At 36.9% G+C, this 25,157-nt stretch overlaps 1 protein-coding gene across 1 annotated transcript in view; it reads right to left on the bottom strand.

The window, feature by feature from the left end:
- Positions 1-25,157, bottom strand: part of STXBP5L (syntaxin binding protein 5L) — a 180,422-nt gene that overhangs the window by 77,711 nt on the left and 77,554 nt on the right. The window contains 4 exon segments of the mRNA XM_066341019.1: positions 4,783-4,846; positions 15,486-15,559; positions 15,561-15,581; positions 15,583-15,625. Of these exon segments, the coding sequence (XP_066197116.1) occupies positions 4,783-4,846; positions 15,486-15,559; positions 15,561-15,581; positions 15,583-15,625 (202 nt within the window).

Below are 25,157 nucleotides of genomic sequence, written 5' to 3'. Positions count from 1 at the left end.
TTTTCACCTCGGCTTTTATACAAATATATTCAGAAAAGTGAAGAAATTGAAAAGCATTTATTATGTGGCTCTGTTTCTTAATAAGCCTTTCTCCCTGGAGAAGGAGGCTTGTCTTTTGGTTTTTTTCCCCTCTCTTTTGCAAAGATATCATGCTCTAGGTAATTACTAAAAGGTTAAATACCTTTCATCAGAGGCCGCAATTCACCTGAACTATTGCTGAAATGCTTAATGCACAACTGCACTAAAGAACTGCAAGTTACAAAGTGTGATTTCAGTGAAGAAATTGAATGGCAAAGATATTTACTACATAGCCAAGAATCTCTCTTTTTTTCAGACAGTAGTCATGCTGCTTTACTACCAACACTGTGGTACAGCACTAAAGTCACAATTCCAGCTTGGGTGAATGGGATTAGTCTTATTGCCAGGATATTTATGATGCTCTGAATTCTGACCTGTCTGAACCACAGGAAATTCAAACATTCCCACTTCTCTCAGTCATAGTGCTCACTTGGGAGATCTATAAGACAAGTTCTATTTGTGTAATAGAGGTAAAAAGCAAAACATCCGTAAATGCAGATGGAGAGGAAAACCCAGTCAAAGAGAAACAATATCTGTAAATAATCAAGGATGGAAAAAACTGTAAAGATTTATTTCGCCTTTCGTGCCTTTTTCCCGTGCCTTTTTTTAATTATTCAGGCTAAATTAGGTTACAAATAAAGCAGAACAAAGGACAGAATTTGCAGAGAGAAGTCCTGGCAAGATCTCCCTTGTCTAGTGGAGTTGTTTCACATTTTGACTTAAATCTTTCTTCATCAAATGCTTTTGATGATGGGAGGAAATTTCTTTTTTTTTTTTGCCATCAACCAATTACATCCTGGTACATGCCAGCAAGCCCCTTCCTTGTTCTGGTAGCACAAAACATCTGGAGAAAAAAATCCCAAACAAAGAAGCCTGCCAAACAGGCTTGTTTTTTTAGGTATTATTAGATCTCAGAACTCAGAGATAGGAAGTTTAGCCCACCAGTTAATTGTAAATAACATTAAACCTTTTCCTATTAAGCTTTCTCCATTTGCTGGGAAACTGCAGATCGTTGCACTTAATGTCTTTTCCTTTGTCAGCAAGAAAAATCATGTTTGCTACAGATCTGCCACTTATTAATGTCTGTGCACTCCAGTCTGTCCCTAATGTACACTTATTAATTGATCTGGCAGACATAGTTGTATTTCATGAACTTAATCACTTGGTCTCCGAATTGTTCTTCAGTGACACATTAAATGCCTAAATTTTCTTTGATGTCTGTCTTCCAGCCACAGCTTGTTAGATTCATAAAAGAGACTTGTCTCCAAAGCCTGCCTAGACAGTTTACCTAGAGGCCACTCTGGAAAAGTTTTGAATGGCAGAAGTCTTCTGGAACTGCATTCACTCTTTTGGCACAAGGAACCCAATCGTCAGTCAATGAAATAAATCGGAACTTTCAGGAATTCAAAGGATCTTAATGAAAAAGGTGAAGATACTGCCAGTGCACAAACTTCCCTGGCTTTCAAATAGAAAGACTGTCGTCCTAGATTTTAAAAAGTCTGGCTATATTTTAGGACTCTCAACCACTCAGTATTCACAGGAGAAACACTTATTTATTTCAGCAAAACAGTCCCAGGTCTGTAAACAACTTTGTAATACCCCAAAGAAGGCTATACCACTGGACTCCTGCAAAGTACTTGTAGAGTACAAGAACATCTGTATTTTGTGTAAGGATTACGACTGATTTGTACCTATTCTTTAATTCCTGAAACATATGCAAAGAACACTTTAATCTGCTGCCTATCATGAAGTGATGCGTGGAGTCTGACTTCTGGCACCAACACATTTTGGCGGTTTTTGGTTAACTTGGAGCTGTGGAGATAAGCCAAGTATGTAAAGCTATCATCAAACAGCTCTTTTATCTAAGAACAACTTAGCTAATTTAAATAAAAGTCTACCTATAACAGTATCTTGTTCTGAAATGGCCAAAAGCAAATACCAAATAATATGGGAAGAAGACAAATACTTGCAACTCTCACATATTCTCTCAGTCTAAGTAATTTTCTCATTCAAGTGTATCCATCTCCACTACTATACATGGCCCTGTTTTACATCACGTGTAAAGACTTTTCAGGAAGATTCAGCAAACCTCTTCACTTACTCTCACATTGATTTCTTTTGTGTTAACTTTTGTAGTCTTTCTTGTGATCAACACATTTTCACTACACACAATAGCATTTGGAAAAAGTTTTATAGGCTCTACCTATTGCACATTTGAAGAAGTACTTAACTGGCCTGTTTGGAATCTGACACATCAGCTTCAATTGGTATCCTTTTGCTTTTTGTATTGACAGAGACTGTTTCCATTCTCTTAATATCAGCTGTGATTTTCAAACTTGGATTCACAATCAGGTCTTTTCCATAGTGAATCTTCCTGTCTTACTAAGTTGTCTGTCATGCAGAAAACCCTGACCCTTCTCTAAATTTCTTTTAGCATTATGTTCATTTCAGACACAGAAGGACAAGTATTATACTCAGCATTCAGCAGGCAGGTCAACAATGCAATTCTTTAATAGTTTTGTTTTGTTCTCTGTTCTTCTCTACATAATGCCTGATTTTGATTTTTTAATTGTTCACTACTGAGCATTGAGCTGACATTTCCACTGAACTAGCAATCATTACTCAAAGCTCTAGATACCAAACAGTAATCATCAGCTCACATCCATTGTAAAATCACACCATTATATGTAAAATCAGAAATATTTTGCCCTACATGTATCACTTCTCATAATTTACACTGAATGTACTTAAAAAGATAGTATTTAACCTGCCATTTTACTGCTGAGTTTCTCAGCTTCCTAAAGCCTAGAAACCAGGCCACATCACTGCTTACTCTATTTTCTAGGCTATATATGACCATGTTGAACAGTAAAAGTCCTAAGAGCTGCTTTTTTCCCCACTTTTTTCCTCATTCTGAATAATGATTGATTTATTTTGCATTCTTTCAACTAAAGTTTAATAAGCCTTAGCTGAAAAATGTAGTTTAATCTATTTCTCTACTGTTGATTTTTTTTATTTAGAACTATGTCTTTTGATTTAATACTTGGATATTCTCTTACATCTGGGTGTACCTTTTACTGATATATTCCTGTAAACACTATCAGCTCTACATTCTGTAAAACTGCAAGTATTTTGTTAGCACCAATTAATTCTTCACACCACTATCAACCTATCAATGATATAAAGAACTGCATTGGGATGGTTTTAGTAACCTTACATTTTCTACTACTTCTCCTCATAAATTTTCAGTGTTTGTTTTTCGTAGGCATCTGTCTGAATTTGCTGTTGTTCTTCGAATGCTAGCACTTCATCAGTGCCCAGATGTCTCCACGTGCCCTCTGAACAAGAAGCACTTGTATTCCCAAGCCAGTTCTCTTTTAACTCCCTTGCCTGGGTCCTTTTCCTCTTCTCTCTTTCTGCTGAAAAATATTTTTAGGTTTCTGTTTGGACACAGTGCATGGCATTCCTGTAAAAAATCTTCACTGATAAGACCATTTTTTCCTTTTTCAAGACCCTTTTTTCCTACACTGTTTCCCTTTGGTAGCTCATCAGCAGCTTCTGTTGCAGCCAGCAAACAAGAACGATGCCTCATCCATAAACCATTATTCTCACCAGCTGTTTTGCCATAGATAATACAAAATGCATTTCTCCATGGCTTCTTGTTTGAGGCTACAACACTACACTTCATAATGTTTAATTATTTTATTTGATAATGTTCTAAATAGCTTGACCTATTGTGATTCTTCCAGAAAGGCTTAGAGATGCCATCGAGGTTGCTGGAGAGTTGGTTCACAAGTGCATCATTAGTGTGTAGTTCACCTTGCAATATGGATACGTCCAAGGACAAGCAATGCAAATGAAAATCAGATGTGGCCATCAGTGCTTTTCCAGGTACCCAAAATTTCAGCATAATATCCCCCACATCAGTATTGGAAATTCAAACTGCTGCTAGCTTCTAATTAGTGTTAGCTGTTGTGTGAGGCACACTTTCAAACAGATAGACCATTTGGAAGATGGAGTGCTTTACAAATACACACTGAAATGCAATTACTAAAAATGATCAAAACCAAGGAGAGAGTTAAATACCCTTTCCACACAGGCAAAATGCTCAGATATCAGTAGCCACACATTAAAAAAAAAGCTGTAATAGAACCAGAATTCCATCAACCATATTTCATCTTCGAAAAGCTGCCATACAAAATAAAGTCAACTCTGATTGTGCCTCCTGCTGGTATCAGTCACAACCCTAATGTTCTGACTACATGTTTGGCTCTCACTTGAGGACAGTGAACAGAGTTGAGACTAGAAAACAGCAGTAAGTTCCAAACCTGGTTTGGATAGCAACCCTGCTATCTTATAAAAACTCACTATAATGCCTTCATAAGAGCATGTGTATCCAAGTATTGAAGTAATTATAGAGTTTTTAGTCAAATCTTACTTAGACAAAGTCGAGCTTTTTTAAACAGGAACAATTTAGATGGCTATAAATTTCGAAGTACAGTGTGTAGTCTGTGTCACAAAAGTTTACTCATTAAATTTGTACAAAAATAACCTTTTTTCTAAGGAACAGTAAAATAGTTAAAGTGACTTGCAAACAGAGAAAGAAAGCATATGATAAAATTAGTGAGTAAGCAAAAGGAAAGGGTAGCAAGGCAAACAAAGGCTATGAAATTCTGCAAAATTTTATACATTGGTTGTACTCACTTTTCCCTCGTCTCTTGGGCTGTCACTTAAATGTACAACTGGGCCAGGGTGAGTCTTGGTGGATCTGCAAAATAAAATCAGTTGAAATCTGTGAATGGTTTTTGTTGTAAGAAGAGCTAGGTCTAACACAGTTTCTAGGTGTGCTAATAGGTACCTCCAATAATTTAAAAATAATTGTAAAAAAGACTAACAGGGCAAGGTAAAGTTTTAGGTAGCTTCTCATGTTCTCCTTTATTTCCTTTTTGCCATTATAGGCAAAGATTCTCTTCTAAATGAGAGAATCCTTCCTTCTTTCTTTTTTCTTTTTAAATCTCACTATTCTTCCTATTACAGTAATTTCCCCCCTCTCTCATTCTTACAGCTTTTTTGCCTTTTCTATTCTCTACTCCATCTCCTTCTGACTCTCTCTCCTTACTTGTTCCATTAGAAAGCTAATTTGCCAAGGATTTACAAAGTCTGCACTGGATTCATTTCAGATACTGATAGCATGACTCACCAAGTTCCACTGTCACTACAGACAGGGTTTCAGTAACTTCACCTACACTGCCCTGTTAGGAAGCACCTTAGCATTACTGCAGTGGGGTTTCAGAAATGGAGCATCTTGCCTCTGTCTGATCAGTAAAGCCTCATCTCATCTTCAGACCAACTGACACAGCCACACCACAATGCATGTTCAGTGGGGCTCCTCAGCCACAACACCCCTCCTAGGAGTCTTTGTAAGACTACAGAGAGATTAATTACTATTCTTGATACCCACTCCCTTTTTGCAACACGTGTCAACCGTGTTGTATGCAACTTAGTACTGAAGTTATAATGTCCAGCACCTGGCAGAAAATGCAAATCACAGGAAATTGATTGAACAGATGGAATTTTTTGTCTATCATCTTTTCTGACCTGATCTTCAGGTCCTGGCAATCATAGAGAGCAAGATGACAAGCACCAGTCCACACTGAATGCCCACACAGAGGAGGACCTTTCTCCAGTCCAGGTTCTGGGATCAGAGTACGTGTCCCTTGGAGTTCAGCTTAGGATCTGAACTTGTATGACTGGTCTTGGTTCACCAAAGGTCATCAGGAAAAAAATATACAGCAGAGATTGGCAGAGCCCATAAAGCGAAAATTTACCCCAAAACCATATGTAAAAAATTACCTAGGGTCCAAGTTTTAAAACAGTTTGCAAGAGAAACAAACCAAAACAAGCTTTTCCAGCCAAATTACTCAAAGGATTTTCCTAAAATAATGGCCTCTTCCTTTGGCTGAATACTGCACCGTAGCAAAACTAGCCTCTGTTCTACAGGCCAGACTCCAAATCAAGGCTGAGAGTGGTACACAAAAATTCTTAGACAACTCAAACATTAAAACACTGTGGACTGATCCCTAGCCTCATAGGCTCCTCCTTCCCAGAATAGTATGCTCCAACATTCTTGAAAACATGCACGCTCTTCTCTGGCCTCTATACTTTGCCCCTATTATATTTAAATGTTTTAACTATTTCATCATGCACCAAAGCTGGGTCAAAGCAGAGAGGAAAAGATCTAGTCTGGTATTTATTTCTGAGCGGAGGACAAGGAAAAATTACTCCAGACATCCTGAACATGCAGTGTGTTACTCTCCTACATGATGTCTCCACGAGTAAGATTCCCGTAAAAGCATTTTGCAGCATATCCCATCCCAGAAATGAGATCAGCAGGAAAGCAGTGGACAGACGCTTTATACAGTGACGTTCTATACAGACTTTCTTTCATGGTGCCAGCAGCAAGCACCCATTTGGCCTGAGACATGGCACAAACCCATTTTTTACAGAGATGCAGATAGCAGGAGATCTGGCTGTCATTCCTATCCAAGCCAACTCATCAGAGGGGACCCCTCTGGCTGTGCTTCTGTTTCTGAGTAACCCATACTGAATAAAAATATCATTTGCACTACACCAGGCCTTGGAGCAGGCAGAGTAGGTAGGCAGTGACAGAGAACTGAGGGATGAGATGAGGTTGTTTGCAAGCAGTGCTTAGACCTACAGACATCTTGTACATCTGACCTGAGGGAGTGCATGTGGCAGTTTGGGACATTCTAGGCTGTTTCAAGTATTGTTTCTGACAAAAGATTCACCTGTCTGAATGGGTCAGAGTATTTTGATGGAAAGAACTAGGTCTGTTTGGAGTATATACTGCCTATGAAGTGATGGGCAAAGGAGGAAGGACGAGAACAAGAGGAAAAACAAGAAGAGAAGACACAGCATAGGAATTTTCACTTTTTAGCCAGGTGAGAAACACGACAGATGACATAAGAGAGAGCAGAGGCAAGCAAACATCAGATATTTTTCCCTGGAATGTTGGGGACAAACAAGATTGGTAGCAGAAGCACATGGAGGCTGACAAAGCACAATGGGTTGGGCAGCTGTCCCAGGCCATTGAACCAACCAGGATGCACGGTGGGTTGCTTGGCCATTCCAGTCTTGGTACATGACCAGGAATATTGGCAAAATCACAACAAATAGGGGGAGAAAGGAAAAGAGCATACTGTCTTTCTAAGGTAAAAATCGATTCCATTTAGTCAGCTCTTTGTACCTACTAATTTTAAAAGTCAGGAACAGTTTAGATAAATCTGTGCAAACCCATTTCTTTGAAGGATACATATGACATCACTTACCAAAGAATGTATCAATTTCCCTTTGGGTAAAAGCAAACTCTACATGAGCTGTTCTCTATTCTTTAGGGTAAGTATACCTTCACAGTCACACAAGCTCCTTGTTCCCCTGCAAATGGTATAAAACCCCCTGTCTTTTACTACCAGTCTTATTTTTGTCTTATATTCCTGCGGGGTGTAGCCTCAAATTTCTGTGCTAAAACCTCAGCTGAAAACCTTCACTAATACAATACATTTTCCAATCTCCTCCACTTCCCTATTGAATTCATTGTAGTTGGAGGACCCTGCACTAATGTTGTAGGGTTTGGGTATTTTTTTCTTAGGCACTTTTTGTTCTTTTATCAGTATTATAATTTAATTATTATGCACTGAGCTATTTTTTTAAGTTTTGTTGAATAACAGCTTATATAAACTATCAGCAAGTTGATATCAAGCACATCAGTCTGTGCACTACATTTATGAGATTTATTTTTCCTCATTGTTTTTCCTCTATATCTGAAATAAGTATTTTCTTAGCATTCATATTACCTCACTTCTTGTCATTTTAATGATTTAGTTGTTTTTGTATGATACCTGGCTTGCTCTGGCTTCTTCCTTTTTCATTCCCTTCTCTTAAATGTAAGACTGTCAGGTATGTCACTCTATCAAAAGACTCAACAAACCATTGTTTAGTTTTCACACATATATCATTGGTCTAGGGAAAATGATGATTCGACAGGGAAGGGCTTTAGTTTTGTCTTTGTTCTCACCATTCTCTTCGATTTTAACTGGCAATGAATTAAATTAATTTTTTCCAAGTCAAGTCTGTTTTTTTTTCCCTTGACAGTAGCTGGTAAGTGATTTTCCTGATTTTTACCTTGATTCATGAACTTTTCCATCTTATTTTCTTTCCCTGTTCCGTTGAGGACAGGGAGTGAGAGAGCAGTTGGGTGGAGGTTTCACAACCAGCCAGGATCCACCCTTCACAATTTCCTTGATCACTTAACAGAGGCCAGCTCTGTTTATACACAGGTAAGCAGAGAGTCTATTAAGTTGGCAGTCATAACAGGACTTCCGTCAGGAAAGCAGAAAGGATCTTTTTCAAATAGATGTATATACCAAAAACTAATTTCACATGTGCCATCACAGATAAGATCACACACAGATGAAACAGATGTTCCTGAAGCTTTTTGGAAGTGTAGAGCCTATTCCCTGGCAATCCTCCTGCACTGCCTTTCCAGGGCTCCAAGAAACATTGATTTTTTTTATACACAGCAAGTATTTGCATCAAACCTGATTCTTCTTCGGACTACATAACAGGAATATTCACAAGATTGCAGCATTAAGTTTGGTGTTTGGTTTTGGATGAACATGCACAATACTGTCTTGGGGGAGATGTTTGTGGGAGGATAAACTCATACAAAATAATCCCAGTTCAGGTGGAGCAAGGAAGAAAGCTATGTGTGAAAGCATTGCAACCTCCTTAATTCTGCAAGACCTTTTGCTTGTTGCTCTGAGACTGCCCAATGGCTGGATACAGAAGGAGTGACAAGATAAATCTTCTCTGGTTGCTTCTCCTGGAGTGATGCTACCTCCCTTCAGGTACAGGACTGTGGTGAGGAATCCAAACCTCGTCCTTTGTGCCACACTAGGACCAGGACCAGGATCGGTGCCTCACTTCTTGCATCTCCCTGTCTCCTCAAGGAAGGTATGTACAAATAGAAATAACAATATTTTTTGGAGCCCTAGGGAAGTGTTGCTCGTAAAGGAGAGCAAGGCATTAGGCTCTACAGTCAATTTCTCTTCAGGGCAGACATTGTGACTGCACTACAAGCCAGATTAAACAAAGCAATTATTTAGTTAACTATATTATATCAATAACATCATTTTATAGAAGCCATGAAATGCTATCAAACTACAGATACAATAATTACTGCTTTCATACAGTAAATTATACCGCATGTGGAAATGTCTACACACAAAATCCCATTTTGCCTTAAGTGTTTTAGTATACATAAATGTACTGTTTCCCCTCATTGCTATTACCATAAAGCTGTCCAGGAGACTGGAGAGTTGGACACTGTCATTCTGGAACTGCCTACAACGAATAAAAACCCTGCCATTGAATTATATTAAATGCAAAAGCAGAGATCATGGAAAGGACAAAGAGGTGATGGAAAACCAACCAGATTTGAAGCTTTTATGAATAACGCACTCTACTGTTGATGACAGATACTTGTATACAGGCACTCCTTCAAGTTGGCTTTGGGGAACTAAAAGCATAGCATAAAAATGAATTAGATTCTATTCCTTGAGAAAGGGAAAAATAAAGAAAATCAGTAGGTGAAAATAAGGCGTAAGTGAAATAGTTGAGCAGGGAATTTTTCATTCCCAAATAGCAGCCAGGGTACGGCTGAGAATGACTGAGAAAATAAAAGCTCTGAAAAGACACAAAAAGGATAAACACAAATCCAAGTCAATATACAGCAGAAAGAAAAAAAGAAAAAAAAGAAGGTCAAGTCCAAAATCTATCAGCAATGATTGCAGTAAAAATATCCTGAAATGAAATCTAACTTCAACAGAGCAAGAAGAAAGTATGAGTTAATGATACAAAACTTTGAAACATTTCATAGTCTTCTTTGACCTTTAGCCCAAAAAACAGACTGCAGAATTGAAAAATGGAACCAAGACTCCCATGACAGCTGTACAGAACTAGAACTATGTGTTTGCTAAGAAGATACTGATTATTTGAGTGTTTTGTGCTTCATCAGAAGTTTCTGACAGCAGCAGGTACTCATTTGCCTGGTGTATATTCATTTGGGGAAATGATGAGAGTGGTTATGGTGTAAGACGTGACCTCTTACTCAGAAGAACTGGACTGAAATTAAGACAGCAGTCACTGTAAAACAGTCTTCAAAGACTTGTAGGGACAGAAGCTTTTATTTGATTATTTTATCCTAAAATTAGAAAGCTCAAAAAGAAGTCTTCAGCAAAGTTACAATCTGAACCCAGCAAAATGTGGAAAAGACATAGATGATGTATTCCTCAATCATCCTGAATGTTTCAGGCACTCTAAGAAATCAAGTGACTTAAATACTGTCATAAGAAACTTCAAATACCAAGACAATCTTTAAAGCAGGAAAAAGTTACGCTATGACAAAATAAATTCAAATCAAAACCATTCTTCTTTTGAAAGAAAAATAGCCTGCACAATTGGAGAAGTATTGTAATGATCTCTGAATAAAAGTCTAGTGTTAGCAAGTGATAGAAAGAGTTAGAAGAGAGGAAAAAGAAGGAAAATATCCATATATTTCATTGTTAGGAAGTTGAAATTGACTGAATGTGGCAGTGCTGAAAAAAACACATTCATAGACAAATACTTCTTCAGTGTCAGTAATCAGACATCTCCCACTATTCCACCCCTACCATAAAGCTGCAGTGCTCCAGGGAATTTAAGATCTTATTTTCATAGGTAGAGCATAGAGCAATTTAAGAGAATTAGTAAGTTAGACACATTATTCATATGCTGTGGATCAAAGCTTGGAGATGGAGTAAGTGGAGAATCAGTTCAACCTCAAGATGCAACTCTGAGTCTTAGACACACTTCCTGACACGTCCAGAAGTAGGAAGCCTGGAAAGTTGTGCTTTCTTTATAGTAATAACTATCTCCATTTGGGTCTGCACATAGAGTGGGTAGCAGATTCTTCTAGACTGTTACTTCTCCTTTGTACTGCTTTCCCTCACAGCTGTGGATCTACTGATTCTGAGTCTCCATTTTAGGAAATGGGGCTGGGCAACAAAGGGCTAAGAAAGGAGATACCAAGTTATGGCTCAGTCATAACTGAGTTCCAGTCTGCCCAATTCTTTGATCCTCTAAATTCCATAAATTTTGGCAAGTTTCAGTTATTTATTCATTAGATAGTGGGATGTTAAAACACTGGAATCTTACTGGAGGCTTATAAGGCAGATTTTTCATTTTTGAAGTTCAGAAGACATATAAAGATCTTCTTTTGCTTTCCAACACTAGATGACCTTCCCAAATGTATGATCATGCTGTGAAAATCGATCTCATTGTAGCTGGAGTAAATGGAGGCATGCTGGGCTCATTGACTATTTTTCTCTTCTAACGCTGTTTCCAAACATTTGGAAGAAAAAGACGAGAACAGTTTGCTTATTAAGAGGGTAGAAAACCAAACAGTATCATGAGCCTCAAACCCCCCTGGCAAAGGACTGTCTCTGCTACATGACAGAGAAATGACAAGTGAAAATGTTTTAATTTATTCATTCTTAGCTGAGAAATGCCTCAGTGTGGCCTGAAGTAGTGATAATGCATGAGATGATAGAAATGGCTGAGACAAGAATGGTACTCATATGCTTGTGTTTTTTCTCAGCTCTGTTCAAGGACAGGTCCACCGAGACACAGAAAGTGCACAGGATTTAAGAAGGAAATTTCATCTGTAACCTCCAGAATTGGTTATGACTTAAATAATTCTGAAAATAATATTTAAAAAAACACCAAAACAACAAAAAATCCGTTTCCTTTGAATTATAGCTGTTCAAGCTTTAATTTCTAAGTAACATTAGATACTGTTTAAGCTCACTAAATGGTCGTCCTGTAAGAGAACATGACGTCTCTTATGATAAAATATGTACTGCAATCATCTTTTTGACACGTATCTTCGCTAGAAGCTTCGAACAGGGCATAAACCACTATCACTTAAAAAAAATTAGTGCTCTACAGATCTTTCAGATCCAAAAGTAGACAAGAAAATCACAAAAAATCCCTCTGCTCCAAATGTCAGTTTTGTAAGTAAAAGTAGCTGTGCAGGACAAGGTGATCAGATTTCTTGTATCATATACAAAGTCTAAAAAATGTTGCATCTAAACCTGTTTTCCCTTCAAGTCTTCAAACTACCAGCATTTTCACCTCAGTCTTTCACTGCAACAGAATAACTTTTACAAAAAAATTCTTGCAGTCACTTAATAGGCCTCACTGACTCAAAAAATTTGATTTTTTCTGAGAATGAGGGTTACATGGAGATTTCATTGGAAGTAGATACAAATCAGTATAAAGTATGGGGGGGTGATTAAAAGAAAGATAAGTTATATTGGTAGACTTTCAGTTTTAGAAGCTGGATGAGAATTGCATGAAGAGGGATGAACTCCTTCAGGCTTGTTAGAGCAGATGACACACAAGTTGAAACTTAAAATTTTATTATAGAACCTCCATCTAGCTGAGGACTTGAATACAGCAGCAGAGCAATGCTTCTTTTCTTGCCAATAAATTTGAAAGGCATGCAATTGCACAAAAGTTAATTTCTTTCCTTCTACATTTTATAGAGAATAGTAACATTTTCAAGCTAACCTCACACTCAGAAATATTATCATTAACTTAGAATTTAACATAATGTTATGAGCATCATTGCCCCTTACATTGTTCATGGTAAGGCTGAAGATTTCCTGAATTTTATATACACACATTTTCCTATTTTCTTTTGTCTTTGAAAGCAACCTAACATCAACATACCCTGTAAACTTAACACCCCAGAACAACCTGATTTTACTATAAGCAGGAAGTTGGTCTTGAGAATTGTAAAGAAGCATTACAACATGAATTATTTTATGATCCTATAATACTAAAATGTGAAAAATATGCAAAAAATTATGTGAAAATAATGTGGAGATTAAAAAATATCATCAAATCAGAACATATCCATGGCCCAAATAAAACTGTTCTCTCAAACATTTTTCTCAGTACTATTCTAAAGAAAAGTCTACAATCATAAGCTCAGCCTCATGAAGTACATTTAAAGTTAATAACATTTCCTTTAAAAGCTAATCTACATTCCATTTTACAGTGCAGGAAAGCAACAGTACTGGAAGAGACATCATAGTTTATTACCAGAGAGAGTTCAAATTACATTACTGAGTCACCCAGTTTCAACTTCAGAGGGATACAGCATCCATAAAAGTGGCTGGTGTGGCAAACATCACCATTATTCCCACCAGCCTCTTCCTCTAATACAGAGAGCTAATCTGGAGACACATAGGATCCCCTGTCCACCTGCAAAATATTTACAAGGACAACCTCCTCCATTCCATATCAAGGAGTACATGATAAGACTGGGTAGAGAGGATGGAGCTTTAGAGAAGCACACCTACATGGATCAATTCCTCCTTTTAAGACTGGTAGAACTGGAAACAGCTATGAATGAATACCTGTGCTCACCTGTCAGCAAAACAGTACATGGCAAACTTGCTTTTTAGAAGAAGAACCTACTTTGGTACCCATAGAGCACTTCCAAGTACTTGAGGTGACACTATCATCTTTATTATGCTGTTATTACCTTTACAACTTATGGAAAGAGCAATTTTGGAAAATCTAGGTATTTTCCTGCATAGAAAATAGAAAGAAGATAATTAGGAGGGGCTGCTTTTCTTCCTTGAAAGTTCTGGGGAGCATACTGCACAGCATCTAGCCCATGTCAACAGATCAGTTGTGAAGCTCATAAGGAAGCAGCCCTTATTTTCCCATATAGAAAGGGAGGCATCATTCTATTGTACTCTGATGAAAAATGTTGTCATCGCCACTAAAATGATTTAAAAACATTTGTCCAGAAGAATTTAAAATAATTATAAACTGAAACTTGGTGGAAGGCTTCCAGTCCATAAAAACTTTTGGATGTATTTTCCTACAGAACAGAAACATTCCGAATTCTGGAGGAAAGAAAATTACAAGTGCACACAAAATGAAAACATGTTGTTCCCAAAACTTAAAGACTTATCTATTCAATGTAGTAAACATAAACACTCTATACAGGGTTCAAAAGCCCTCCAATGTCACCAAATAAAGTGAGAAACAGAAAACAATTAGGATAATATCCACCTGAATAAGTAATCAAATCATCATACCCTGATGGAAACCATGTTTTCCACCATTACTATTTTGCAGCCAGAACTACTAAACAGAGCTGAGCAGCCTCACAGAACAACCAAACGTTCCAAAATGAGAACTGAACAAAAGATTTACCAGCAGACTGAATCTTCATTACTATGAATCCTTGGTTTTAATTTATACAACTGTGCCTATGAAGTTTGGTGAGTGCAGAGAGGGAGAGAGAAATGAGGCATCAGTTCAATCTGGGGGACAAAGTGATTAGTATAATAATAATAATAATAATAGAGGGAAAAGAAAGGAAGGAAATATTGAGAACTGGGGTTGCACTGCAGGCCTGTAACCCTGTTCTTAGCTAATGTCCTCTTGGTTCACTGAGATCGCCGTATTTCAGTTTACTACCAGAGGTACAGGTCCCTCACAACATGAAGCAAATGTCTCAGAAACTGCCAGCAGTATTTTGAGCTTTCCCACAGAAGTTCCTCTTGCTGGAACTTCACAGAGGAAACAGCAGAAGAAGTGTTTTTCATTTCTGTCAAGACTTTTACTTGCACGAAGCATAGATGTATCCCAGTCAGGTTTTTGTATGTCTCTTTCCATTTCATACTCCCAACAGAGGTACCTGGCTTAGCCTGTTAGAGAACTAACATTTAGTAGGCACTCTTTCTCTTTCCTATCACGTCATCAGGTTTTGATCTGTTTGAATTAACCTTGAAATTCTCACTGTGTTGAGCAGGAGGCTTGGTCTAGAGACCTCCCCCTGTCCCCTCTCATCTAAATGATTCCACAGTTCACTGAAGAAAAGTTCTCTGTAGAATCTCAGGGCAAATATCCTCCATTATGCTCTTCACAGGATAGAGGATATGGTGATCAAGCTTTCCTCATAAAAAATAGCAAAATCTGAATTTTAGTGATTAAAGACTTCCTCTATTCATGGAACTTCACAGTTAAGCAGTATACCAGGTTTTTTTTTTCTTTTATGTGAAATATAATTACATGGTCTCTAATTAAATCTGATTCCTAATGTCCTGTAAAAAGCCAGTAATACTGCAAATTGCATTCACAGAATTAAAGGCTTCAAAAGATCTACGTAATATTTGCAAAACCAAATATTCTTAAAAACTGAAATTAAGACAGCTATGAAAATGACTGAACATACAAATAAAAAAAAAAAAATCTGCACTTACAGCTCTATTGCCTTGTTCCACATGATACATATCCAGAAAGGAATGAAGGACTCAATATTTACAATGTGTGTATTTTCCTCTCTCTGTTCCAACATAAAAGCCAATTTACCCTCTGGAAAGGTAGATGGCAGTAAGTAATCCTGGAAAAGAAAAACAAAACAAAACAAAACAACAAAATATAAGTGATTGAATACCACATTAACAATAGTTTTTTTAACACTTTTACAGTTGAAATAATTATTCTTTTCCATTTATAACTTGAGAAAAAAGCCTGCCCAGCAGGCATTCTGAAAAAATGTACAGGTCTGAGGGTCATCTCCAGGAAAAATCATAAAAGAGAACATGAAACAAAACAGAGCCTCCTGCCTCCTGATATTAAATGCCAGGACAAAAAGAAGCATCACTTGAGCACTGAACTAGGTCTATCTATCTCCATGAGTATGTAATTGCACTTTGATAGTATTCAGGACTCCCAAGGGAAGGCCTTCCTATAGCCTTTCCCAGAATAGCAGATTATCCGCCGAATAAACAGTTTGTGGACATCAGTGGGATTCATGTTATGCACACAGAAGTATAGCACCATAATTCACACAAGAAAACATTCATTTATTTGCCATCTGGAGAGTAGGGCCTTAGATAAGAGCATTTATCAAAACTGAACTACCACAAGACACGCTGAATCCTCAGTCATTACAAGGTGATGAAAAAGTGCTACATCAGCTTGGAAAGAAATCATGATGATTTCTCATGATAATACATAAAAGTTGTTACAGATGACAAGTAAGTATGATCAGGTAACTTTCATATTATGGTTATTATATAGATATTACCTACACTAAAACAAAACTAAATCTATATGAGTGAGAAAACATTTGCTATTAAAATGTAAGTGAGTGCATGCTACCTACAGAGACTGAAGCTGAATCCAACCTTATGGTACAGACCTTGTAAATTTTGAGAAAAAAACAGGTATTTTTCTTTTTTTGTCATATGTTATTATATTTATCACTCAGTTCCACAAACAGGCTATTTCTGGCTTTTATACAAATGTGATTTTTTTTCTTAGCACCTTCAACCAGCACAAAAGTACATACATTATTTAAAACCATACATATTTAAAATTTTCATTCTTATGGTGAGGAATTTTCATGAATTTATTACAAAGGAGTGAGAGGGGTGTTGGCAATCTTCAGTAATTGGCTCTCTCAGTCAAGTAAAGTCCTCTGAGTAGAGCATTTGCCACTCTTTAAAGGAACTATTCAATAATTTTTACAAATTAAATATACTTTATGTAATTGTTCCCCATAAAGCACTCTCAACAAATAAAAAGGTTCCAAACAGATTATACACAGTATTTGCATAGTTCTGTAGTTTTCCAAGTATCTAATAAACTGTCAGTACATGTTAATGCTAAATTCATTCAAGTGAGGAAAATTACTTTTTTTTGTACTTATGCATCACCGTGATGGAACACAGTTGAAATATGGAGTCTTGACATTTTAATTCATGGAGAAAATTATCGTGAATCATGGAACCCGGAATAAGGCTTTCCCTTCACAGAAATCTTGTTTTGTTAATTAAAGCGAGACCTAGATATGAGACCATCTTTGTTCTGTCCAGCTGTACAGGACTAAATTTTACCATGTTGTGGAATTTTGGCAATAATTCTGGAGCCTTTAGTGGAAAAAGCACCAGGTTTTTCAAGAGAATTGCTTTGAGAATGGGAGCTATATTTTAGTATCCATAACTTAAAATGCCTTCAAGCAGCTGCATAGTACTGATATTGTGGGTGCAGTCAGAACCATCAAAGATCCAACAGAAACAACTGCAGAAGGTATCTATGCCACCTGCATAATCCTTGATGGAGTTTAAGCTATGAGCTTTATTCTGCTTCTAACAGGTGCAAGGAACCATTTACCCTTGTGGCTTATAGTTTCGAATGGAAGTTGTTTTTCACATCTTTCCTGATATTTTTCCTCTATATCAAACAACTCTATTATTTTGCTTTCTGCTCAGGTGCATCATTTCCTTCACTTCTGGTTAAATTCATATTTAGTCTATTTTTTTGTTGTTGTTGTTTCATTACTTGCATTTCTGTGCTACCTCTACTCTTCTTTCTTGCACTGCAAAGCACATGGGTGCTTTGTTAGGTCCCAGCCCATAAAAAACTTCTCTACTTAACAAAACCCTCTTAATCATTTCATTTTGAAGCTCACCCAACACTTGTTTAGGTAAAGTGTTAAATCACAGGAAGGGAAGATAATTTTGAATTGAAAGTGTAAAAACATAGCCGTCTAGTGACTGACAAAAAATTCTTAAGTTCCAAAGTGAGCCCTGGTAGACTTCAACACCTGCTACTACTTCCAACTTCTTGCAGTAGTGTCATCAGACTAAGCAGGTTCAAGTCTACCTAGGACAATAATACTATTTTTCAGTCCTCTGTTAAATCTAATCACAAGCCACTATGGGGTACTGCAGAAAACTCGATCTCCCATGTGCAAGAATTAAATCCCATATTTTGATTATGGATACGTTTCAACATCACCTCCCACACTGTTTGAGGTTCCTTTGGGCTGCTTTTCATCCTTTTTGAGATTTGCTTCCATGTCATAATCTCTAGGACACACTGCCACAACAACCAAAGGGCAAAGTGAGTGTCTGCATTCCTAGATATTGCATATCCTCCATTTGCCTACCTAGGTTTAAAATTTCAAGTAACATAATGCTTTAGAACAAGGTACCTACAGCAAGAGAAAAAATCAACAAATGTAGTAACTACTAATAAGCAGTTAAGCCATAAGTTACTAGATTTAGTATCTTGCTGGCCTATGTGAAATCCCAGAACCAGTCAACTACTAAGCCTGGATGCACAATAGGAAAGACCAAAAGAGAATTAGGTATTGCTAAAGAATGAAAAAAAAAAGCACCACAGCCTGCCTGTTTTTCTTAAGCTCAGCTACTTCTTCTTAAATAATTAATTTTGTTCTGCCAAGTATTTATGGGACAGCCAGGTCCAGAAAGTATCCTGCATGTTCTTCCTTCCATAAAGAAAACTACCCTAGTGAGACTTTATTGTTTACCCAAACTGTTATAAAACATTATGAATGTATGAATGTCATTATGAAACCTTTATAATATGAGAGCTTTTAAGAAAATAGCACTCCCGTTAAAGACAGTCCGGTAGTAACAAACCTATTAGAGCACAGGGATTATTAGGCATTTTAACATATTACTAGACTTCACCCAAACAAAGCCATATGATTTTTATATTCTCCTAAACCTCTGCACTTCTCTGAAGCAGTTTGATTTACATTATGTAAATTAAATTCAAACTGCTTTATATATTATTGACTTTTCACTTCTACAGAAAATATTAACTTGACTTTGAGGCTTGGAAGCTTTGAAGCAAGACCTCAGATTTTTAATGAACATCTTCCATCTCAGTAAGTACTGAAATTACATAACGATTTCTTCAAGAGAAAACAATGAAGTCTCACACTGTAGTTTTCAGTGTGGATGAAAGGTATTCTATTATATGACTCTATTAGTCATATATCCCACAAGCAATTAAGATGTCTTTTGATGCCATTACAAAAACAAGTCAATAAGCCAGAAAGAAAGAAAGGCTATTTTTCTTCTTAAGAAGTTAGGGGTTGTACTGAATTATGTCGGTAACGAAGTGCTTCTGACAAAGTTTAATCAGATTGTCAATCTGAGTGAGAGAACATGCAACAGAATTAAATGGAAACTTGAGGACTTTCTCAATGTTGATCACTTAACAGAAACTGATCCAGAAATGTGGATATTGTACATTCTTAGCAGCAAACCACAACATGAATCTTATTGATCATAAGAATAGCAAAAACCTGATGAATTGATACCAAAAAAGGTGTTTCTATTCTGCTGTAACAGTCTGAAACATGGCATAATTTTTTTCTAAATGACAAAACAGATATAGAACTATCCTGCAGGATATAGTAATTTTTTTAAAAAATCAAAAATTTTCAAAAATCACTAACTCAAACACTTAAATCAGAATTTAGTAAGGAAAAACTATTTTGCTAAGGCCCTAAAACAGACCTTATGTAAGTAATTAAACATATTTTTCAGTAATGAAATAACGAAAGAGGCATTGTCAAAAACACTGAACGTTATTTCAGAAAGGAATAATATTTGCCTACAAAATCTTGAAAAGGTATGCTTTTTTGGAAAAATTGCAGCACTCTACATTCTAACAACCCATGGCCAAAACCTCACTGCATAGTAGTAGAGTACTACAATACTACAAATAATTTAGAATGCTACAATCTCTAAAGTATTAGCAAAAACTCTCAGATTGTTTAAAATCATCTTTCTTATGTTAATTGTACTTCTCTAAGAAACAGAAAAGATATTTTTAGAATGCTTCTTTCTGCCTCTGCTTTTTCATTTTTGTTTTCTATTTTTACTAGAAAACTTTTCTTGGAATGCTATTCCTGGTTTTGAGTGAGGAGACCTACTGAAGGGTGGAGAGTAAATTGCATTTTTGTCAAAATGAGAAACAGCTATTCCAATTTAATTATTTAGTTGCTCATTCACAGACATCAAAACTGCAATTAAATTTATATTATGGCTTTTCTCTTCATACAGATACTTTTAAATATGAACAAGCATAGAACGTGTATTCCTTATAACCCAGACACTGACTGTCAGAGTTCAGTTTCTTAAGTTCTTAAAGAAAACAAACATTAGTCTGAACTCCCTTTCAGAATCCAACCAAAATAAACTACAGGGTCCAGGTTCTCATCAATTATGGAAATTTCACAAATTGACAGGAAAAAAGGGTGATAAACAAGAAGGAGCATTAACCTGGGAACATGAGTAGCTGACAGGAAGCAAGGCAGTAGCTGCAAAGGCACGCCAGTCCGGGGGTCCTGGCCCAGCCTTCTACTCTCAGTGACTCCTAAGGGACGGCCACTGTCTCACACACAAATTTACAGGGCATTGCCCAGCATGGAAGAATTCAGCTGCTGAGAAAGTTGATCACCTTCTTAAGATGGTTTGGCTACCAGAAGTCTACCTTTTCATTGCAGTGATTATGGCTCTTTTCCTGACTCCAGGGATTTTCCCCCAGCATCCTCTGGTGCTTTCAGTACTTTCCCACTAATTTATGCTATTTCCCTCCCCTGGTCATCCCCAAGAGTTGTTCTTTTGGCACTAGCACCTGATAGACTGGGTATCCTCCCTGGTACTTGCCAATGACTGGCTGATGTTATGTCAGGTCCTCTTTCAAAGCGACCTCTTTGAAAGGATTAATTTAGAGAGGAATCTGTGCCGTGTGGTAGACTTCAATGGATATTCACAACAGGGGAAAACCATTGCATAAGCTATTCCCTTCCTTCTTCACTTCTGCAGGATTTCTTCACTCCAACAAAAAAACTCCAGCTGCTGAGGGGGCTTCATGACTTTGTATCAGTCCCCTTTTCCCTCCATCAGCAAGCATAAATTTTCTCCACACAATTTATTTTCTTTCCTCATATTCCCTTAGTCTTTTGGTAATTTTGAACAAAAGTAAAACAAAACAAAGCACACCAGACTCATCTGGTGCCCCTCCTTCTCCAGTGGCTGAAAGTGGACCGAGATAGCTTCTGGCTAGCCAGTATTCTCAGAAAGTGTAAGGTTACTTTTCTCCCAGTTTAGCAGAGGATGTTCAAGCATAGATTATTGCTTTAAGTCTCAAAATGGACAGAGGACACATTCATGCAAAGTAATTTGTAGCCAACCTGAAGTGCCCTAACAGAAGCACAAGTTAACACTACTGACAATGGAAGAAAGGAGTTGTTTCCAGATCTGGCAAAGGATGTAAATTATGAGCTGTTTGGTCTCTGGAGGTATTTAATCTTTTTCCTAGTCTATATATAAATTTGGAGCTCATCAGCACTCTAAGACAAGCAAAAAACATACACAGCAGCAATTCATGCAGTCTGCCATCCACGTAATGTGGTATGTTTTCAGCAGATGGTTTGCAGTTCCCCAGATAAATGTGAACTGGGTCTGTGCATAGTAGTAACATTTCCCCTGCTACAGGGGGTTGTTGTTATACCAGGAGGCCCCAGCAAGGCAGAAACCCAAGATAAATTTCATTATTATGAATTCCAATGTTTAACTCCAACTCTCATATTAACGTACTTGCAGAGTATGTGAAGTCTCTGGAACCAATGGAAGAGCACAGGAAATACTTTAAATTACTAACTGGCTGACTAAGAGTCAAACAAAATATAGAGCATTTCAATACATCTGGAGAGTTCCTTCCTTTCAGGGTCTTGGTGATACTAATCACAACGTGAGTTGCTCTTATCACACTAGATTCTCCAAATACCATATAAGATAATTTCAAAAATTCTAGCAGCCCTGCACATACAGTTCCTAGTGGAAAGTGAATGACCAAACATGCCTTTGAGGTTGATACTGTTAGTCAACCTGTTTTTTAAAAACCTGGTTCATTTTAAATAAGAAAAGTCTTCTCTTTCACATGTATTTTCTGCTAGCAACAGTCAACCTTTATTTTGAATTAAAATCACTTGATCTGTCTTAAGTTCTGTTTTAATTACTTACATAGAAGAAGGTGAAGTAGAGCTAAAAACACATTGAACACAAATTGCATTGCATCCTGATGACAGCACAACATAGGATAAATCCCACTGTTATTAGGAATATCTGGACACAAGAGGAATATTAAGGTAATTATATTCTCAAAATACTGCATGAACAGTTCTGTCTCTGGATTTTTTCCAGAGTGTTACACAGACTACTCAAATATCTGTTTTTTAAGACTACAGTGCATGCACTGCAAATAAAGGTGATGACAGGACTGGGTATCTGAAGAGCCCCTATCTAATGAGAAAGTGCAAGAGCTAGAACTTAATTGTATTTTTCCACCAAATTCAGAGCTGAATGTGACTACTCTGTTATTACTACTCGGTGAATCATCTCTACCAACAAGTTCTACCATTCTAAGTCAATATGAAAGTCACAAAGCATTTACAATTAAAAACTGTGAAACAAGTAATCAGTTAGCTCACATACCACTGTGCCTATTTCCTGACTGAATAACAACAAACAACAACTACTGAAAACCTGCAGACAGTAGATCGCTTGAAGACATTACTTGAGCTTACACCTTCTATCTGTAGAGATAAATGCTTTGAAGAAAGACAGTGAAATTATTGCTTTACATGAGGCAATTTAATACATGTTCTTTACAAAGAAACATGAATGAAAAAATGGAGTCAAGGCAGTGGTAACAGTTACTTTCTAGACTTCTACTTCCCAATGTTCCTTCAAGTTTGGTATCTCAGACCATTCATCTTACCCAAATCAATCCACAGAGCAGTTTTATTTGTTTTTGTTTTATACAGGTTTAGATAAAAGTATTCATCACAGTTACTGCTGCTTGTAAAACAGCAAAAAATATAATTTGTGGATTGGAATGTAAGAAATGACCTTTGAGGTTCCTCTCTTCTGTTTAATACTGATTTATCTGATTTCTTCAAATTAACTACCACTTGAGCTAGAACAATTACTATACGATACCTCTTGATTTAAAGAGCTTCAGTGATGGGAGAATTCTCTACAAATGCTGAGGTACAACAAATCAGGATTCACCTCTAAACTATAATTTCAGTACAATTATCCTAAGCAAAGTATACTTCTATCTATTTTGAAAATCTTACATATAATTAAGACCTCCTCCTCCCCCCACTCCCACTTCAATTTCTGCAATTCTATGTAGAAGAAAATGTTAAGAAAAACATTTTCACTTTAGTGTTTCATTTAAGGCCAATAGGCTTAAAAACTGCTGAGATATCTAACACAATTATTTATTTTGACTAAGCAAAAAAAGCTTATGCATCTATTTTCCATAAAATTATTTAGATACATCATCTGGCTGGTGATCCACTGCTGTTTTCAAAGTGTTTGAGATACAAGCATTTTTCATGGTGTCCCTTACCCAAAATATTATATATAGGAAACTTACAAGAATATGAAACAGAAATACAAGAAGCACAAAAAAATACATCAAATTTAAAGAATTGCAGCTGGAAAACCATTTCTTTCTCAGGATATTTTTGTTTGTCCCTTTTTTTTCCCATTGGATCTATTGACACATTCTGAAGCATTCTTTTTTCAGAAATTGGGAATGATCATTAATAGCTCATAATTCCTTTAAAGTGTTAAAAATGAAAATATGATGTTCAAGGTAAAGCACTATTAATAAAATATTATGTTTCTTATTTCCCTTTGTTTCTGTTAAAACAATTGAGAATAAAAGTAGGCTGTTCCTCTGTTTCTTCAAAAGCCAGAACTTTGTGTAAACCATCTGGAAGGGGGATAACCCTAAAAGCCTGAAGTTAGGCCTATTCTTGACTTGTGAGCTTACTATTTCAAATGACTTTGCAATCACAACTGTAGTTAACAGCTTACAGCATTTAAAAAATACTTGTTTTAAAGAAATGCTTATGTTAACCACAAAAAACATCCATGTAGCAACTATATGAACATTTGTAATGTGTGTCAACATAAATTATTTACAAGCAGTTAACTCAAAGGAACCTAGACCAAATCAGAAAAAGCATGCTCAGAAATACATCAGATGCATTCCATTTGATTAAATTAGTAAATCCAGAGATCTCCCCTGAATGAAGAGTTAATTTATGTATTTAGATAAGTTTTACGAGGATATTAAGAACTCTTTACAAGGACAGTCAAAGTCTACAGCACGCCACAGGACTTTTAGGTTTTCCCAGGTTAATTTCTTATAACTAACCTTACAACTCTACAGAAGGTCACCCTGGCCTGTCCAGCATGTCATAACACATACAGAAAGACAGCTGCACTATAACGTCCTATAAGATACAGGCATTGCAATTCCCACCCTCAGCAACTCCAAGGCTATCTGCATAGCACTGCAGCAAGTTATGGGCATTATCGGAGCTCAAGAACAACTTAGAAGTTATTCTTGAAATCCCAGTGTGCAAGGGGACGTACAGTTTTGTAGCCTGTGCTACAGAGACTTTGTTTCATTTTCAGAATGACAGAAAATTACCTTCCTTCCTCTTGGGCAAATGCACAGCAAAGAGACACTCTCTTTTGTCAACTCCCTTTTATGGTTTTGACTGTAAATTCATTGGAGTGTCTTACCGGTAGGAGCAGGATCACTGACAGTGACAGTGACACTTTCTCCCTGATAGATCTTTAGTATTACACAACAATAATGCTATGGATGGAACAGGTGTAACACGAACACTTGGTACCAAGAGAAAGAGATAAGGAAATTGCATGGAAAATGCGCTTCTTTAAATACAAAAAGACGCTGGAGGAAACCAGCATACTTTCCATTGACTTCTAATTTGTTTCTGATGCTGACTCAAGGTCATTATACGACAAAAATGAGAATAAAAGTTCCACAAAAGCAGTGAGGCGAGAAAATTAATGAAACAGGGTTGGAGAACAGACTCTTGCTCTCATCTTCAGGGGAAAGACAATGTACATGATTTTCTCTTGTCTACTGGCTTGTGAAATCACTATTTCATATTTGTAATACTTCACTTGTCCTTCATAAATTTCTCTGAAGGTTAAGTAAAAATGGGGTTGTAATACCAAACACTTTGACAGTGATGGGCAGTACAGAGC

The sequence above is a fragment of the Sylvia atricapilla genome, chromosome 2 (genome assembly GCF_009819655.1).
Source record: "Sylvia atricapilla isolate bSylAtr1 chromosome 2, bSylAtr1.pri, whole genome shotgun sequence".
Lineage (NCBI taxonomy): Eukaryota > Metazoa > Chordata > Aves > Passeriformes > Sylviidae > Sylvia > Sylvia atricapilla.
This window is presented reverse-complemented; position numbering and strand designations above follow the sequence as displayed.